This window comes from Geotrypetes seraphini, chromosome 8, assembly GCF_902459505.1.
Source record: "Geotrypetes seraphini chromosome 8, aGeoSer1.1, whole genome shotgun sequence".
Lineage (NCBI taxonomy): Eukaryota > Metazoa > Chordata > Amphibia > Gymnophiona > Dermophiidae > Geotrypetes > Geotrypetes seraphini.
Window position 1 is genome coordinate 157,006,848 of NC_047091.1, and position 19,879 is coordinate 157,026,726.

Here is a 19,879-nt window from a genome sequence, read left to right on the forward strand (position 1 = left end):
CAGGAATTTCTTGAAAAGTGTGGTTTTTATTTCTTTTCTGAACGTCCTATAGTTTTCAAGTTTCAAAGTTTCAAGTTTAATTTATTTGATGTATCGCTTATTACAAACTAAAGCGATTACAAAGTATAACAATCATCGTTAAACTATATAATATTGAACACAATAAGGGGTAAATTAACAGTAAAATAATATTTCTTTAACTAATAGGAATTTGACACACAAAACAATATTGACAGACTATGACACATATGGAAGAAACATAAGGAATTAAAGTTACAAAAATATTTTCCCTAAAAAGGGAGAGAGAGAGGTCTGAAAGGGGAGGGAAAAACAATGGGACGGGATTGAAGGTGCTCTGTTCGAAATTGGTAATGAGATGAGTTTAGAGATCGAAAGATAATTTAAAAAGAAATGTTTTTAAATTGGTTTTGAATTGGTTTAAATTTTTATTTTTCCTGATATATAGAGGAAGAGAATTCCAAGTAAGAGGAGCCACTACAGAGAAAATATCGTGGCGTTTTGTCCCTACTATTTTTAAAGAGGGAACCATTAATAATTCTTGAGAATCGGAACGTAAAGAGCGATTTGAAGAATGGGGTATTAATAAACGGTCTATGAATTGTGGTTCATTGGTACTAAGTGTTTTGAAAATAAGTAGAGCTATTTTATAAATTATTCGATTATTTATGGGCAGCCAATGTGATTTGATTAGCAGAGGTGTTACGTGGTCGTATTTTTTACCATTGTGAATTATTTTGATTGCTATGTTCTGTATAATTTGTAATCGTTTTTTTTCTTTTTGAGTAATGTTTTGCAGCAAAGAATTACAGTAATCAAGTTTAGTCTGGGGTGGTCATCAGAAGGTTGGAGATCTGGTTGTCCAGCCTTGCGGCTTGAGTGGCTAGGAGGCCGTCGTGTAGTTTTGTTCTTTTTACTTCCTTGATTGGGGGGGGTATGAATGGGGAGTGCGTTTTTCTGTGTCTGGTGGTGGGTGCTTGGATGAGGCGATTGTTCAGGTATGATGGGCTGTCTCCGTGTAGGGTTTTAAATAATAAAACAATTAGCAATTATTATCTTTCCCAACCCCACCCTCCCTATACCTTATCTAATACCAAGGTGTTTAAGATGTCTGATTATTAGAATAAGTAATCAATGGCCCCCAAATCTTTTTAAACTTATGATCATTTCCTTGTTGCATGGCCAGCACCCTCTCCATTTTGTAAATATGACATACTGAATTCCACCAAAAGGTGTAATTGAGTTTAGTATAATCTTTCTAATTTCCAGTAATCTGTTGAATGGCAACCCCTGTTAATATTAATAAAAGTTTATTATTATTTGCAGAAATTGGGCTTTTGAATCTCATAGATGTACCAAATAATATAGTATCTGTTTAAGAATTTTTCTAAAGGTCTTTCTGTTGGAACATTTCCTTAACTGTCCTACCAGTGAATTCCATAGTTTTACCCCAGCACAACAAAAGGCCATTGCACAAGTTTTTACATATTTCAGATAACATTGCCCCGCGGCAAAGTTGAATTTTCAGAGCGCAAAGAAAAATTCTCCTACGACATCTTACAGAGAGAATACAGGCACATTCCCAGTTAACAGGAGCAGCACCTGAGGGATATAGGATCATGTGCAAGGACTCATCTACAGACGTGAATAGTTGCTGATAAGGGGCATATATAAGACAGAGTTATTCGCTGCTAAGGCTCATCCATAGAGTCCAGGAAAGGAGCAGGCAGACCTGTTCAGACAGGGGCTTGATTGGTTTTTTTTTTTTCTTCTAACGGATACTCTTCTAAGGAGGTATATAAGCTCTTAACTAAACATAGCAAAAGAACAAATGCAGACAAATTAAGGACTCCTTTTACAGAGCTTCGGTGGCAATTCCTATGCGGCAAATGCGATGAAACCCATAGGAATTGCCATGCAACAAGTACAATCCCAGAATATTTTACGAGTAAGATGATTACTTATCAGCCTAAAAGATTGCTGCGTTCTGAAAATTCTGCTTTGTTAAAGACGTTAATCCAAAATATGTCGAAACTTGTGCCATGACCTTCTGTTGTGCTGGAGTGACATTATGGAATTCATTGGTAGGGCAGTTGAGAAAATGCGCTGATAGAGGAACTTATAGGAAGCTCCTCAAAACACAATCGTTTGTCAGTGGTTTTTTATAGGGTCTGATTTGTCCTGTTTAAGGAATTACTGTAAACAAAGAGATTGACCCTGGGAAATCTACAGAGAAGAAAATCCAAGAGAAATAAAAAAAAACACTGGAGTGACGATGTTCCTGAAATTGACTTTATTGAAGATTTGAAAGTTCCAAAAGTCAATGTAACAATCTACATAAAAACAGGATAATCCACATAAATATCTTAAGGACCTAGTCCACTGAGAGCGTAGGACCCAACACATTCCGTGTTTCAACAAGGTGGTCTTCCTCAGGGGTCCCTGATAGTCCTATGGTAGTGGATATTACATTACATTAGTGATTTCTATTCCGCCATTACCTTGCGATTCAAGGCGGATTACATATGAATTGTCAGGACATTTAGAGGTATATAAGGAAGTAGTCTGGATATTTTCTAAGTTGCTAAGGATTGGAGAATATTGCAGGTGATGCTTAAGATAGATCTAGCTGTGTTAGTTTGGTTTTATGTATTTTTTTGAATAGTAGGGTTTTTGTTTCTTTTTTGAAGGTTTTGTAGTCTGTGGTCGAGATCAGTAAGTTGGAGAGTTGGTGGTCCAGTTTTGCTGCTTGAGTGGCTAGGAGGTTGTTGTACAGTTTTTTTCATTTGACATTTTTAGTTGGAGGGTGCGTGAATGGTGTATGGGTTCTCCTGTGTCTGGTAGAGGTGGATTGAATTAGTCGGTTATTCCAGTAGGCTGGGCTATTTCCATTTATGGCTTTAAATAGTAGGCAGTAGAATTTGAAGAGTACGCTCGCTTGTATTGGGAGCCAGTGTGAGTCGTGGTATGCCTCTGTGATGTGATCGTATTTCTTCAACAAGTAGATAAGTCTTATGGCTATGTATTGCATTGTATTGTATTTGTACTGTATTGTATTGTAGTTGTTTTATCATGGTTGCTGGGCATGGGAGATAATGGTATATAGTCCTATGGTAGTAGATATGTGGAAAAACAAATCAATCGAAAAGAACGGTTGCGTGAAAGAGGACATTTTTTTCACTCAGAGAATAGGTAAGCTCTGGAACGCATTGCCAGAGGATGTGGTAAAAGCGGATATCGTAGCTGGTTTTAAGAAAGGTTTGGACAAGTTCCTGGAGAAAAAGTCTATAGTCTGTTATTGAGAAAAACAAGGGGGAAGCCACTACTTGCCCTGTATTGATAGCATGGATTATTTCTACACCTTGGGTTTTGGCAAGGTACTAGTGATCTGGATTGGCCACTGTGAGAACGGGCTACTGGGCTTGATGGACCATTGGTCTGACCCAATAAGGCTATTCTTAAGTTTTTATCTGATATTAACATGCCGGATGTTGATTGGGGTATCCCTAGTGCGGGGTCTTCTAGAAGTAGGGAGATCCTGGATTCTCTACAAGAAGAACTGTTCCAGCAGTTGGTAATGGAACCCACGTGGGATGGGGTCATACTGGACTTAGTGCTTACAAACAGGGAAAGTGTTTCTGATGTTACAGTGGGTGATCATTTGTCATCCAGTGATCACTGCATGGTATGGTTTAATGTTAAGATGGGCTCATTCAAAGCAAAGGTTCTAGACTTTAAAAAGACTAATTTTGTTGAGATGGGGGATTACGTCAAGGAATTGGATGGGAACGTCTGGAAGGAGTGGAAATACAGTGGGCAAAACTGAAAGGAGTAATTGTAAGAGCGACAAACCTTTTTGTGAGGCAAGTAAGGAAAAGAAGGCTGTTTTGGTTTTCAAAAGTAGTAGCTGAGAAGATAAGGAATAAAAGGTTAGCTTTCATAAAATGACTTATGGAAATCCACTGCTTATTTCTAGGATATGCAGCATAAAATCTACCTAGGTACTTGGGACCTGGGTCAGCAACTATTGGAAACAGGATACTGGGCCTGTCCCAATATGACAATTCTTAAGTTCTAATGTAAGCTAAGTATAGGAAAATCAAGCCATTGTGACATCACTGATGAGGTTGACTCTTAGGCATCACAATCTCAGCTCTGGAATGTTGCTGTTCTTTGGGTTTTTGCCAGGTACTTGGGATCTGGGTTGGCCATTGTTGGAAACAGGATACTGGGCTTGATGGACCTTTGGCCTGTCCCAGTATGACAATTCTTATGTTCTTATGTAAGCCAAGTATAGGAAAATCAAGCCATTGTGACATCACTGATGAGGTTGACTCTTAGACATTGGTGGAAAGAGGCATTATGACATCACAATCTCAGCTCTGGAATGTTGGTGCTCTTTGGGTTTTTGCCATGTACTTGGGATCAGGGTTGGCCACTGTTGGAAACAGGATACTGGGCTTGATGGACCTTCGGTCTGTCCCATTATGGCAATTCTTAAGTTTTTATGCAATACCACCTACTGCAGGGGTTCTTAAACCTGTCTTAGGGGACCTCCCCAGCCCAGTGGTGTAGTAAGGGGAGGGGCGGTCCACCCCAGGCACTATCTTGGTGGGGGGGGCGCCAGCACTCATCCTCCTCTCTGCCCCTCCATTCCTTCCCTGCCCCACTACCGTGTGTGTATGCCCCTTCCCTTCCATCGTATCTCTTTAACGTTTGCGGCGTGAGCAGCAACCCCAACCTGCTGCTCACACTAGCGTCGGCTCTTCCTGTCATTGCCTGGATCCACGCCTAGGAAGTGATGTCAGAGAAAGAGCTGGTGCTGACGCGAGCAGCAGGTTGGGGGTTGCTACTTGCTCTGGGAACATTAAAGAAGTCCGGGGGTAGGGGTGAGGAAGGAGCGGGTGGGGGCGATGCTAGCGCCCCGGGCGCTTCTCACCTTTGCTACGCCACCTTCCCAGCTTATTGGAGTTTCAAGTTATCCCTAATGAATATGCATCAGGCCAATTTGCATGACTGTCACCTCTTCTATGCAAATTGGCCTGATGCATATTCATTAGGGATATCTCAAAAACCCAAGTGGCTGTGGGTCCTTCAGGACAGGTTTAAGAACCACTTAAACAGCATAAGTAAATGTTTTGGAAGGTATACATTTTTGTTGTTGGTTTGAGAAGTATTTAAAAAAAGTAGCACAGGTTAGTCTTTATGAAATAGAGATGCTAAATCTCACTCATTAAAAAGGTTTCTCACTCTTGCACTTTTTGAACCCTATTTCTCATTCATCAAAGTCTTTGCTCATTGCTTTCATGAGAGAAAAGTCCAACCAATAAGAAGAAATCCGAGGACATCTCCCTGTCCACTGCTTCCCTTTGTTACTAGTATATGTACTCTGAAACCAATTTTTAACTTTTAATGTCTTTTATACAACAAGCTGTATTCATTTTTTACTATTTTATATTTCACTGATTGTCCAGTTTTTCTCTTTTGTGGAAACCACCTAGAATTCTTTTGATTAAGGCGGTATAGAAAAATAAAGTTATGTTATGTTGTTATGTACATACTGGATGGAAGACAATTTTCAGTTCAAATTTTCCCCATTTGGTCTGTATTCTTTCAGAGGCTCTAAATTATCATTAATGCTGCCTTGATTCATTTACAAAACAATACTAACTTAAGTTGTTCTAGATTATAACTTGAAAAATCTCACTCTTTGGCTTCTCTGAAATAGGCTTTTAGATTCAGATCCAGTGACACATAAATTTAGAATTGCTCTAAAAGGTGTTATGTGTGTTTGCAGCAACTGTATGGCTTATAAAATACGTAATACCTCGCATACTCCACCCTGGGAACAGCTTTCATGCAGATCACATAGATGCACACTTTCAAGGGCCAATGGTACATTTGTTGGGGGAGGAACAAAAGTTGGGTTGTTCAGCCCTCCCAAACCATCTCCTTTGCTGCTGATGCTTAGAGAGAAATATTGACTGGGGCCCATCCCATTTCACTCCTCATGGGGCTTTTGCAGTTTATCTGGGGGATATAACCTGCTTATAAAAGCAGGCTTTACATACAGAAAATACAGAAAATGCATTATAAAATTACCCCATTATGTTTTTATACTCTTGTTTTATATATTTCTTATATTGTTATTATACCTATCATATTTTAGTAAATAGCACACTAACTATATTTTTGAATTAGATGTAGACTGTTTTATGTACCACTTGTAACATTTTTTTAATTATTTAAATTGAACTTAATTTCAGGGCTATGGGACTGCATTTTACTCTGACACAGAATATTATGAAGGAGACTGGAAAGCAGATAAGCGAAGTGGCTGGGGTAGAATGTACTTTTCAAATGGAACCATATACGAAGGAGAATGGGCAGGGGACAAATACAGTGGCAAAGGAATGCTCCGATTAGGTGAGTTGAACTAAACTGATTTCCACAGGAGGGGAATGATCAGCACTTAAACACAGTTACTGAACCAGAGAAGCTCTTCTACAGTATTAGCATAGTACATGATGACAAAAAAAGCCTATGGGGCTCATAATAATAATAAAAAAAGTCTAAAATGTGGCCTAAATGGGTACTTGGACGATCAAAAAGCCTGATCGTCCAAGTACCCATAATCAAAGCTGGTTTTAGACGTATCTAAAACCAGCTTAGGCCTTTTAAACGCATAGAGCAAAAAGAGGCGTCTTTAGAGGAGGGGAAAGGGCGGGAGGTGGGCCGACCTGCACCTAGGCGTACAGCAGGTATAACCAAAACTTTAGGCAGGTTGCCTAGTTGGCACTTATACGTTTTGATTTAAACCAAGTCAAAACAGGTATAAGTGCCGAAAAGGGGCCGCTGAGCTGATCGCTGCAGCTCAGCGGCCCCAGCAACCTGCCTACCCCCTACTGCAACATTCACTGCAGGAGAGATGATCACCCACCCCCCTCCAAACCGCGGCACTTCAGGGTGAGCATTGCGGCAGGGCATCTCCCCTGCCGGTGATCCTCACCCCGAAGTGCCGCCTAAGCCCTCCTGCCCGGCAACACCCTGAACCCCCAACAGCATTGGGGCAAGAGGGAGCCCAAGCCCTCTTGGCCCGTGATCCGCAACCCCCCCCTTGCTGAGTCCTATGGGGCCAGGAGGGAGCCCAAGCCCTCCTGGCCTGGCGTTCTCCATTCCCCCTCCCCTCCACACAATCCAGCAAGGAGGGAGCCCAAGCCCTCCTGGCCCGGTGACATCCCCTAACCCCCACCTCCCACTAAAATACAGGCAGGAGGGATCCTAGGCCCTTCTGTCCTCGACACAACTCCCCCAAGACCGCCGCCCCCTGCCGACCCCCCCCCACCCCGTACCTTAAAAAATTGTTGGTCGGACAGATGGGTACCAAGCCCGTCTGTCCAAGAGGCCAGCCATCTCCGGAATGGCTGGCCTTAGGGCCTGATTGGCCTAGGCGGCTCAAACCCCGCTCACAGAAGGGGCTTGAGGCACCTGGACTTACTATATTATCACCAATATAGATCAAAATGCTCTCTTAAGCTCTCAGACGCCTGCGTTGATCTATCAAGGTCTTTTAAACCAACTCTTGCAGGAATAAGGTATCTTTCATCGAGCTAAGAGCTATAAGTTTTTACTTTTTTAGAACTCTTTAACGTGCAAAATAAAGTATTGAGATAAATACTTAATGCTAAAAAGCAACCTAAAAGTGAAGAAACCAGCACTTAGCTTTTTATCATGCGTTGTAATTGCTGGTCCTCTCTTTAGTGCACTGCAACTCACAACCCTACGGGCCCCGTTTCACCCATTTGTGGGCTTCCTCTGGAGTCTTAAATTTAATCTGTGAAACAAAAATGTGAATTATAATATATCCCACTGATCTATATCACTAACAATTACATAATGCCCACGAGTACTTTATTTTGCACGTTAAAGAGTTCTAAAAAAAGTAAAAACTTCTAGCTCTTAGCTCGATGAAAGATACCTTATACCTGCAAGAGTTGGTTTAAAAGACCTTGATAGACCAACAGGTGTCTGAGAGCTTAAGAGAGCATTTTGATCCATATTGGTGACAATATAGTAAGTCCTGTTTTTGGTTTGCTTTACAAGTGAGAGGACTTTATCCTTTGTGGTTTATTGAGGTGTGCTTGAGGCACCTGGGCCAACCGGAATCGGCCCAGTTGTCTTAGGCCCCTCCTCTATCATAATACTGAGTGGAGTGGAGCAGGTAGATGATTGTTGCTTGTTTACTCTTTCCAAAAACACTAGGAAGTTACCAAGTAGTAGATTTTAAATAAACCCCAAAGAAATATTTCTTTACTTGGGCTCCCTCTTGTCCTGAACGTAGTCGGGGGTTTGGGGTGCAGTGGGCCAGGAGGGCTTGGGCTCCCTCCTGCCCAGATCATTGTAACCAGTGTTGTGTTTTACAGAATCCAGCTTTTAGACGAAGGACCGGCCCCTCCTTCGCCTAAAAGCCCTTGTTTTGGGTGTTTGGGACTTAGGCTTTTTGTAGGTTGATTATATGGTGTAAGTTTATACATAGTGGTAGTCTGGGCGTTTGAACAGCTGAATGTAGAGGTAGGCCATTATAAAAAAAAAAAAAAAACCTCCTTTTGGACGTTTTTTTTATAATGGACATTTTCCCTGCTTCTACTTTCAACTTTTAAGACCTTAGACCAAAAGGGGACTTAGACGTGTTTTTTTTTTTTTTTAAATTATGCCCCTCCAACTGTTTTACCTAGTCCACACTGCGAATGATATAGCCCAACTGCCAGATACTGAGGGGATGTGATTGTCTGCGGGATCAATTTTTAAAAAAAATCTTTATTTTAATTTATTTATTTAGGTATTTATATACCGCCTATCAAGGTTATCTAGGCAGTTTACAATCAGGTACTTAAGCATTTTCCCTATCTGTCCTGATGGGCTCACAATCTATCTAATGTACCTGGGGCAATGGAGGATTGAGTGACTTGCCCAGGGTCACAAGGAGCAGCGCGGGGTTCGAACCCACAACCTCAGGGTGCTGAGGCCGCTCTAGCTCTAACCACTGCGCCACACTCTCCTTCAATACAATATCAGAAGTGAGCCAAGTATAGAACATTGAATCCATTGTGACATCACTGATGAGGTTGGCTCTTAGGCATTGGTGGAATGAGGCATTATGACATCAGGGAAAGGGATTGGGACTTGTGTATTGCCTTTTTGTAGTTTTGCAACCACACTCAGAGCAGTTACCAGACAGGTACTTCAAGCATTTTCCCTATCTATCCCAGTGGGCTTACAATCTATCTAACATACCTGGGAGGATTGAGTGATTTGCCCCGGGTCACAAGAAGCAGCGTGGGGGTTTGAACCCACAACCTCAGGGTGCTGAGGCTATTAGCTCTAACTACTGCGCCACTCCTTCCTCCTCTCTTGGGTAGTACATTATTTACTTCACTGCCCTTCTCCACAAGTCTTACAATAATCCAAAATAGTCACAAGCCTCCTAGGTCATGTCACCATTCCAGCTGATTCCGTCAGTGCATCAATCCAGGGCTGTACCCTGCCATATTGTTTTGACTGTATGAACGCCTGCATTTCTGCTAGGAATTCTAATCTATGGAATTGTACAATAAAGTTCAATTAACTCCTTTTCTAAACAGCTTAATAAAGAAACAGTTATTTGATTATGAGAAAGGGTTTTGCTCAAGGTCATTTGGAGACTGAGTAGCAGAAGCAAGCCTAAAATCTCAGGACTTGAAATTGCTATACCCTCTCCTAATTGAGTGGCCACTTTCTTAAAAGAGTTTTTCTTATTTTAATTTTATGTAATGGTTAAGCTCTCTGAAATCATTCTGTATTTAGATTTCTTTTCTCTGTGCATGGTCCCTAAACATTTTCAGGTAATGAAAATAGATACGAAGGTTCCTGGAAAGGTGGCAAGAAACATGGACCAGGAAAATACTACTACCTGGATAAAGGGCAGTTGTATGAAGGTGTATGGGTTGAAGATATTCCAAAATGTGGAACAATGATTGATTATGGTCGTGAAGAAGCACCTTCTCCTCCAATTTATCCTATTCCAGAGGTAATTTCAGTTTTATTTATCCATCAAAGCAAGCCATCGTTACTAAAATGAATGTGCTAATAACCTTTTCCAGTGAAAAGAACAGAACCAAACACTGGCATTATTAGAACATAAGAGTTGCCGTACTGGGACAGGCAAGCAGAAGAACACCTTGCCTTAGGAGAACAGTAGAACAACAAAAAAAAAAAGGCAAGGGGAGGTGTCCTTTCAGCCAAATAAGTCTTTATTCAAAAAGTCCCAACAAGGATCCTGGTTTCGGTGTGTAAAACAATGCCTTCCTAAGGGGACACTAAACAAATGTATAAAACACAAATAAGGCATGTATGCAACACAAAATATATGAAATATAAATACAAAAATAGGGGTGTACAATCAAAGTGACATGCATACTTGTGTTAAAATATAATATAATCTGGACTGTCAAAGGAAAAACAGTTTGTTCAACTTATAAATTTAACAAACCGGTGCAGAATTCAAATTCAAACACCCGAGACACTACTGGAATGTACTTTGTGTCCTTACTGGGATGAAGTGTTCATCATCGGTCTTGTACAGGATTCATTATTTAGTACAGGCAAAAATTTTTTTTACTCTATTGTGGAATAATTCATATTAAGAACAGCACTTAACTTCACTGGTAAGTTTCCTCAGGGGCTGATACTCTTCAAAATCACACCTATGTCTATTTAGACGTTTGTGGTGGAATATTTCGTATGCTCTCCTCATACCACTGAGTGAAACGACTGGGTAGCCGTCGGGCCATAAATTAAGTGCTCTTCTTAATATGAATTAGTCCACCACAATAGAGTAAAACATTTTGAATTTGAATTCTGCACCAGTTTGTTCATAGCCTGTTGTTAAAATATAATATAAACATTAAATCTAAAGAAAGTAAAAGCATAAGCAAAAAATATAAAAGCAACTATATAAAGCTATAAAGTAGACATTTGTTTTGAAGAAATAAAAACAAACGGATGTTACCAGAAAACCAATGACATGAACCAGAAGGTAAAACCAACGTGTCCTACTGCAGTGAAGGAATGACAACAGAGTAAGGTATAGAGCAGGGGTGTCAAAGTCCCTCCTTGAGAGCCACAGTCCAGTCGAGTTTTCAGTATTTCCCCAATGAATATGCATGAGATCTATTTGCAAGCACTGCTTTCATTGTATGCTAATAAAGCTCATGCATATTCATCGGGGAAATCCTAAAAACCCAACTGGATTGCGGCCCTCAAGGAGGGACTTTGATACCCCTGATATAGAGCATGAAGGGTGAGGAGGAAGCCCCAAAAGGACAACAAAGTACAGGCTGTGCGAAGGGCCGGTCAACAAACCCAAATTAGATAAGAGTAACTTTTGAAAACAAAGCAAAGAAACTAAAAAAAATACCCAACAACCAACCTGTTGTAATAACGATAAAAATTGCTGCAAGAAAAACAGCATCATGTAAACACTAAAATCCGCTACCATGGTTAGCATGTGGAGCAGGCATATAAAAGAAAACCGAAAAACCATTGCCCTTACCTTGAAGTTGTGAACCTACACACTCCGTGGTGTGTAGTCAAAAATGAAAGCGAATGCACTAGATAGAGCAATCCTTTAAGTCAGGGGTGTCCAATGTCGGTCCTCGAGGGCCGCAATCCAGTCGGGCTTTCAGGATTTCCCCAATGAATATGCATGAGATCTATTAGCATACAATGAAAGCAGTGCATGCAAATAGAACTCATGTATATTCATTGGGGAAATCCTGAAAATCCGACTGGACTGTGGCCCTCGAGGACCGACATTGGACACCCCTGCTTTAAGTGAATGGACAGATGTATAGATGTGCCTAGGACACGTCATAATGTCACCGCATTAGCGGCACGTGTGTGTCAGGTATAAAAATATGTAGATATGTGTAGAGGCTCCTTAATGAAGATAAGAAACTATAAAAATAAACTATTTGTAAAAGAATGTGTGTATAAACAAACCTTGAAGGACAGACCACAGATCTATCAAGCCAAGTGCCTGATTCTAACATTGGCTAACCCAGGTCACAAATACCTGGCAAGATCCCAAACAGTAAAAAATATTTTATGCTGCTTATCCTAAGAATAAGCAGTGGCTTTCCCCACATCCATCGTAATAATGGCTTATGGATTTCTCTTAGGAAGTTATCCAAACCTTTATTTAAACTCAAGCAAACTCTTTCATCGCATTCTCTGGCAACAAATTCCAGAGTTTAATTACATGTTGAGTAAAGAAATACTTTCTCTGGTTTATTTTAAATCTACTACTTGGTAACTTCATTACACATTCCCTAGTCCTAGTATTTTTGGAAAGTGTAAACAAGCAACACTCATCTACCTGCTCCACTCCACTCAGTATTATGATAGAGGTCTATAAATCTTCCATGAGCCATCGCTTCTACAGGCGAAGCAAATTGTAAAGCAGAATGACAAACATTGTGTGAAGTGTCTGTATGCGAATGCCAGAAGCCCAAGAAACAAGATGGGAAAGTTAAAATATATAGCACTAAATGAAAAGATAGATAAGAGGCATCTCTGACATCTGTTGGAAGGAAGATAACCAATGGGACACAGATACCAGGGTACAAATTATATCACAGTGGTAGAGTAGATCAAATTGGTGGAGGCATAGCATTAAATGTTAAGGAGGGTCTTGAATTGACCAGGGGTAGGCAATTCCGGACCTCGAGAGCCACAGGCAAGTCAGGTTTTCAGGTTATCCACAATGAATATGTATGAAATGGATTTGCATGCACTGTCTCCTTGAGATGCAAATCTATCTCATGCATATTTATTGTGGATATCCTGAAAACCTGACCTGCCTGTGGCTTTCGAGGACCGGAATTGCCTACCCCTGGACTAGATTAAAAATCTACAAGAAACAAAACACACCTTGGAATGCCTTTGGGTGGAAATTCCATATGTACGGGAAAAGGATAGTGATAGGAGTGTACTATCATCCACCTGGCCAGGATGAAGTCAGACTCTAAAATGTTATAAATTAGGGATACTAACAAATTGGATAACACAATAATAAAGGATGATTTAAATGACCCTGTTATTGACTGGATAAATGTAACATCAGGGCATATTAGGTAGGTAAAATTCCTTGAGTTAATCAAGGATTGCTTTATGGAGGAGCTGGTTCAGGAACCAACAAGCGATGAGGCAATTTCAGACCTAGTCCTTTAATGGAGCACACAATTTTGTGGAGGTAGTAATGGTGATGCGGCCACTTGATAAGTGGTCATAACATGATCAGATTTGATATAATCGTGGATGCCTTTCAAGAGGCTCTACTCAGACAAATGGTGACGGAACCCACAAGGGAAAAAGCAATACTGGATCTAGTGCACACAAATGGGGAAAGTCTCTCTAATGTCCAAGTGGGTGCCCACCTGGGAAGTAGCGATTATCAAATGGTTTGATTGGATATAACAGCTAAAGTGGAGGGCAGCCACACAAAATTCAAAGTCCTAGATTTCAAATAGGTGGACTTTAGTAAAATGAGGGAGTACCTGAAGAAAGAGCTGATAGGATGGGAGGACATAAGAGAAGTAGAAAAGCTGGGAAGACGAAAACCAGGGAAGGAGAGACTTTACGGGCCCAATTTGGGAGCTGCAATCAGGGACTAAAGGACACACTTAAGGATATCAGTGGGGACATCGAATAAGCTGCCTGACGGTGCTGCTGGCATCAGAGGCCCGCCCCTTTTACATCCTTTAAGTGTGAGACTTGTCACAGTTTGGTGGAAGGAGAGACTTTACCAGCCCAGTTTGGGAGCAGAAGTAAGGAGCTAAAGGACGCACTTAAGTATATCAACAGGGACATCTAATCAGTCACCCACCCAGACCTGTCACAGTTTGACAGAAGGAGACTTTACGAGCCCAGTTTTCAAAATAAGGAATATATTTTGTCTCTTCACATTTAGTATGCAAGAACAGTTAAATTGCAATAAAAATGGTATTGGAAACTTATTCCCTCTTTTGCTGGATCCGATATTGTGGGCCAATGCATTAAATAGGTTGCAGGGTGGTAGAATTAGGAATAATGTTAGAAAATGATTTTTCATGGAGAGGGTGGTTGATGCCTGAAATTCCCTCCCAAGAGGAGTGGTGGAGAGGAAAACTGAATTTAAAAAAGCGTGGGATGAACACAGAGTATCTCTAATCAGAAAATAAAGGGTATAATTTGAAGAACTAAGGCCGGTATTGGGCAGACTTGCAAGTTTGGGGCATATTCTATAAACGGTGTCCTGACTGTATGCGGCGGTAGGTGTCTTACCGCTGTTTAACCAGCCAATTGGGATTGCATGTTTAAAAAAACAACAAAAAAGCATCCCGAGACAGGCCACCTACACTATAGGCGTCTGTCACGGTTGAGGGAGACGCATAGGGATGCTTAAGCTCGTCCAAGGCTAGGCATGGTTTCACCCGGAAGTGGCGTTGGGTGAGCTTAGGCGGCCCTACTTGTTTCCCTAGGGACACAATAGGCACCTGAAATGTAGGCCTACAAAAAGCTGGTTTCCATTTCAAATAGATGCAGCTGCTATGCTGATTGTGGCAAAGAAATCTCGCTGCCGTGATCAGTTGAGCGGCTGCAGGGCAGTTGTCCCCCCCCACCCAAAAAAGTCGGGCATCAGGAAGGTTGCCCCCACCCTCCTGCCAGCCCTCTGAAGCATCCCCCAGCAGGAGGAGTACCCAATTCCTCCTGCCAGAAGTCCCCCAAAACACCCCCCACCCAATTGTGATAAGCAGGAGAGATGCCCACTCCCTCCTGCCAGAACACCTTCTTGGTGACTACTCTAACCACCTGGAAATCCCCCTAAAGGGGAGACCCCCCAAACCTTGTAAACAGAAGGTCCAATCAGAGGGAGGCATACACCCTCTGGCTGGCAGGCCCACCACTGGAAAATGGTGGGCCTTACCTTTCCTGTTGCATTCTGGGATTCACTGGGGAGGATCCTAAGGCCCTGATTGGCTCAGATGCCCAAGACCCCTCCCATAGGAAGAGCCTTAGGCACCTGTGCCAATCAGAGTCTTAGGTCTCCTTCCCAGTGATTTTGGGATGCACTGGAAGGGAGGGCTAAGACTCTGGCCAGTTACCTAAAACCCTGGAAGGGGTTAGGCATCTGAACCAATCAGGGCCTTAGACTCCTCTCTGTTGCATCCCAGAATACACTGGGAAGGACTTATTGCTTGGATTAATAGAGTAGTAGCAGTTGGGAAACGATGCTGAAGTTACAGCATATGGAAAAGCACTGACGGACAGACTGGACTCAAAAGCAAGCTAATTGTCTGGTTTCAACATTTTTTTGATGCTAGCTTTAAGGAAGATAAGTCTAAATTCTATTGCTTAGGAGGAGCAGTTTTGGAGCCCTTAAAAGAAAAAATAGTTTGAAAAATATTTCTAACTAGGAGTTTTTTTTCGATGGCCATATGAAGCTTAACTGAGGCCTTTTTTCTCCCATTTTTTTGGATCTCCAAGAAAGGCTGTGTGAGTTATAGCATTAGCAGAGTTTTTTTGCCTTGTCCTTCAGTTAATTTGTGGATAAGTTATTGAGTCTAAGGGGTGGTGGTTTCCCCTTTAGGGGGATTGCTGGGGGGGGGGGGTGTTGGCAGGTGGGTGATTGCTGGGGGTAGGCATTCCTCCTGCCTATCGCAGTTGAATGGGAGGGGTGTTTTTAGGGGGTTCCAGCAGGAGGAATTGGGCACTCCTGCTGGCAGATGCTTCGGGGGGATTCTTCAGGAGGGGGGAGGAGCGAGGAACATCCCTCCTGCTGCCTGACTTCAAGGGGTGTTTTCCTGCCGCTGTGGTTGCTGCTGAGTTGATAGCGGCAGGCAGATTCCCTTGCTGCGATCAGGTCAGTGGCAACACGATTCTCTAACCGGCGCCTGTGACAGACACTGGTTAGAGATTTGGGGTGGTTAGGCATCTGTCCATTAGGACAGATGCGATTCTATAACGGAGATGCAATTCTCAAAAGCCACTTAGGCAGCTTCTGAGAACGGGCATCCTACACAGAATCCTTTTTGTCCTGTATTTGGCTATTCACTTTTGGATGGGTTGGGAAGGGTTTCGACAGGAACTCCAGTAATTTGGAGATGGTTTAGATAGGCTAGAGTGAGTTTCAATGGCAAATCCAGTAGTTGGGACCTATGGACAGTACCAGGCAGACTTCTATAATCTATGCCCCAGAAATATCAAAGGAAAAAACAACAATTAATCATGACTTTATAATGTGTGTACCTATTGGGCAGACTGGATGGGTTATACAGGACTTTATCAGCTGTCACTTACTATGGTCTCTGGAGAAAGTACATATAGGAAATCCAATACAATAGCATTTAACTTAAAAAAAAGAGACTATGATAACACAAAGAGAATGGTAAAAAAAGAAATAGAGGAGCAACTGCAAAAGTAAAAAAATTTACATCATGGTTGGAAGTTTTTAAAAATATTTATTTATTTCGATTTCTATCCCATCCTTCCAGTAGCTCAGAACGGGTTACAAGCCAACATTCACAATGGAAAACATTTTGGACAGTACAAGACTATACAGCAACTTAAATACATTTTGGAAGCTCAGACTAGATAAATTCCACGTATTAAAAAAGGAGGAAGGTAAACCGAATGGCAGCTGACATGGTTAACAAATGAGGCGAACAAAGCTATTACAGCTAAAAGAAAATCCTTCAGAAAGTGGAAGAAAAATCCGACTGAAAATAGGAGTTAACAGCATAACGAATGGCAAGTCAAATGCAAGGCGCTGATAAGGAAGGCAAAGAGACCTTGAAAAGATTGCATCAGAGACAAAAATACATCCTTTTTTAGGTCAGAAGCTAGAATAAGAATCAGACCTCTAGATTAGAGAATGACACGGTGACTGTTATCCGCAGCTAGCCCGCCAAAACAGGGTGGAAATAAACCTGGTTGCCACAGGCACGGGGCAAGGCCAATCACCACCCCATGGAATGATGAATGGCCTTGTCCCCGCAATAAGTTAATCACCCCTCCTGATCACGCGGTCCAGCAGCCCCCTCTCCTTCCTCCCGATCACTGCGGTCCAGACTTCACCCTCCCTCCCTTCCCCTGCCAATTTTCATTTTTCTGAGTGGCACGAGCCTTTAAACAAGTTGCACACTGCTGCACTGAAACTTTTCCTCTGATGCAACCGGAAACAGGAAGTTGCATCAGAGAAGTTTCAGTGCAGCCGCATGCGACTTGTTTAAAGGCTTGAGCCGCTCGGACACAAAAAATTGAAAATCGCCAACGAAGGTGAGGGGAAAGGAGGGAGAATGTGCCCTGATGTGTCTCAGCCTACTCAGAAAAGAAGTTTCTTCTTTTGAGACCTCAGGTATTGCAGTTAGGAGCAACCTTTATCCTGCAATGCCCATGTAAATGTGTAATGGTATATAAAGAGAATAGATATGTTTTCTATGAGCCGCAGCAGTCATCTAAATGTATTTCTACTAAACTTTAGTATTCCTCCTTTATGAGATTTGAATTCAAGTAAATCCGCTTAGAGAAGATTGTTCAGGGGCTGTCAAGCCTCATCTTTATTTTCCTTTTTGGTTTGTAATTGTTTGTCTATTCTAACAGATCTGTCTTCAGATATTGAGGACTAACTATACTTTGGAATTAATAATTTTTTCCTTAAAAATGTGATAAGGATATTTAATTCATAATTATTAATGGAATTATTTCTGTTGCTTTTGTATTTTTGCTTTTTTTCACTTGTAATACTGTCAATTGTTTAAACTTGAGTAAATAAAGAATAAAAAAGAAAAATTACGACTAGGGGACACTCGATGAAGTTACAGGGAAGTACTTTTAAAACTAATAGGAGGAAATATTTTTTTTCACTCAGAGAATAGTTAAGCTTTAGAACGCATTGCCAGAGGTGGTAAGAGCGGATAGCGTAGCTGGTTTTAACAAAGGTTTGGACAATTTCCTGGAAGAAAAGTCCATAGTCTGTTATTGAGAAAGATATGGGGGAAGCCCTGGATTGGTAGCATGTAATGTTGCTACTCTTTGAGGATTCCACATGGAATCTTACTATTCCTTGAGATTCTTTATGGAATGTTGCTACTCCTTGGGTTTTGGCCAGGTACTAGGGACCTGGATTGGCCACATTGAGAATGGGCTACTGGGCTTTATGGACCATTGGTCTGACCCATTAATGTTATGTACTCTTTGGGATCTTGCCAGGTATTTATAATCTGGGTTGGCAACTGTTGGGAACAGGATACTGGTCTTATTGGACTTTCGGTCTGTCCCAATATGGCAACTCTTATGTGCTTATTTGAACAGCAAAGTTGTCGTTGGATTGATTTCAGGTCTGCATGCTATTGTGTTGGCCCATTAGTTACTAAAAATGTATTCATCCAATTCTGGATATCCTTCTCAGTATAATCCTAAGCTAAAAATAAAGATCCTGAGAAATTTGTGTTTCATTTGTATTGCATCTTAAATTCTAAAATATTTGACCAGTTGATATATCACAGAAATGTAAAAAATTACACTAGCATGTTTTAAATAACTGCTTAGGCATGGAGAATTCATAAACATTTTATACATGGAACTAGTTATGGAATGTACAGAAATTCTATTATATTATAAATCCAAGTTTTGGAGCTAGTATAGAAGGAAAAAAAAAAAATCAGCCCATTAGTGTATTAGTAGTTTAATTTGGGATGAGAATAAGTTTATATGATCAGAGCATCCTGATATGAAAATACAATATCTGTTATGCTCATTTGTATGTTGGATGTCAACTCCATTTCCTTTTTCAGATTAAAGTGCGAAATCCTGTTGCAATTCTGGAAGAAGCCAAAGAACTCTTTCTGAATGAGCAAGAATGATTGTACAAAAAATTTTGAAGTAAATTAGTGTAATTTCTGAAATAAGGACCACCACTAAAACAGTGCAAGACATCTTCGGCGACATATGTGCTATTTAAACGTGCAAAGTAATTAAAAAGGTCTTTTTTGCAAAACTAACTTTTGTTCTGTTTAGAAACAAAATTAGATGCATGCTTTTAATGTATCAATGTAGTCTTCTAGAACAGTGGTTCCCAACCCTGTCCTGGAGGAACACCAGGCCAATCGGGTTTTCAGGCTAGCCCTAATGAATATGCATGAAGCAAATTTGCATGCCTATCACTTCCATCATATGCAAATCTCTCTCATGCATATTCATTAGGGCTAGCCTGAAAACCCGATTGGCCTGGTGGTCCTCCAGGACAGGGTTGGGAATCACTGTTCTAGAAGACATTTTAAATTTCATAAAGATCTGAATAGTTTTTGTTAGGCCTGTTTACTCCCCCCACCCCCTTTTTTACTAAATCACGATAGTGGTTATTAGTGCAAGAGTCGCACTGAATGATCTGCACTTCTCCCAAAGCTCATAGGAACTATGAGCGTCAGAAGCAGCGCGGAGCTTTCAGTTTGGCACCCTGCGCTAATAACCGCTATTATGGTTTAGTAAAAAGGGGGGGTTTAATGTGCTAAGGGGCTTCCTATAAACAGGCTTCCTGATTATAGGCAGCAGTAGGCGTCTGGTAGCCAATCAGGACCCACATTTTTAGAAAAAAAACCAACCCAAGGCAGTTTTCACAGGTCTAGGGAGATGCGTAGGATCCTCTAAGCTCAAGCAAGGCTAGGCATAGCTTCACTTGGAAGTGGCCTTGGGTAACATTAAGCTGATCACAGCAAGGAAATCTCCCTGCTGGAATCAGCTGAGCATCTACGGCAGTACTCCCCAGAGTCGGTTAGCAGGAGGG

At 41.3% G+C, this 19,879-nt stretch overlaps 1 protein-coding gene across 4 annotated transcripts in view; it reads left to right on the top strand.

The window, feature by feature from the left end:
* Positions 1-19,093, top strand: part of MORN3 (MORN repeat containing 3) — a 31,268-nt gene extending 12,175 nt beyond the window's left edge. The window contains exons 4-6 of one of the 4 annotated variants that reach the window (XM_033957267.1): positions 6,285-6,444; positions 9,900-10,084; positions 18,891-19,093. In XM_033957267.1, coding sequence (XP_033813158.1) covers positions 6,285-6,444; positions 9,900-10,084; positions 18,891-18,959 — 414 coding nt within the window. In that variant the 3' untranslated portion in view covers positions 18,960-19,093. Of the gene's footprint in view, positions 1-6,284; positions 6,445-9,899; positions 10,085-16,589; positions 17,908-18,890 lie in introns of those variants that run through there. The other 3 variants (XM_033957266.1, XM_033957265.1, XM_033957268.1) reach the window with 3 other exon arrangements.
* The last annotated feature ends 786 nt before the right edge of the window (positions 19,094-19,879 follow it).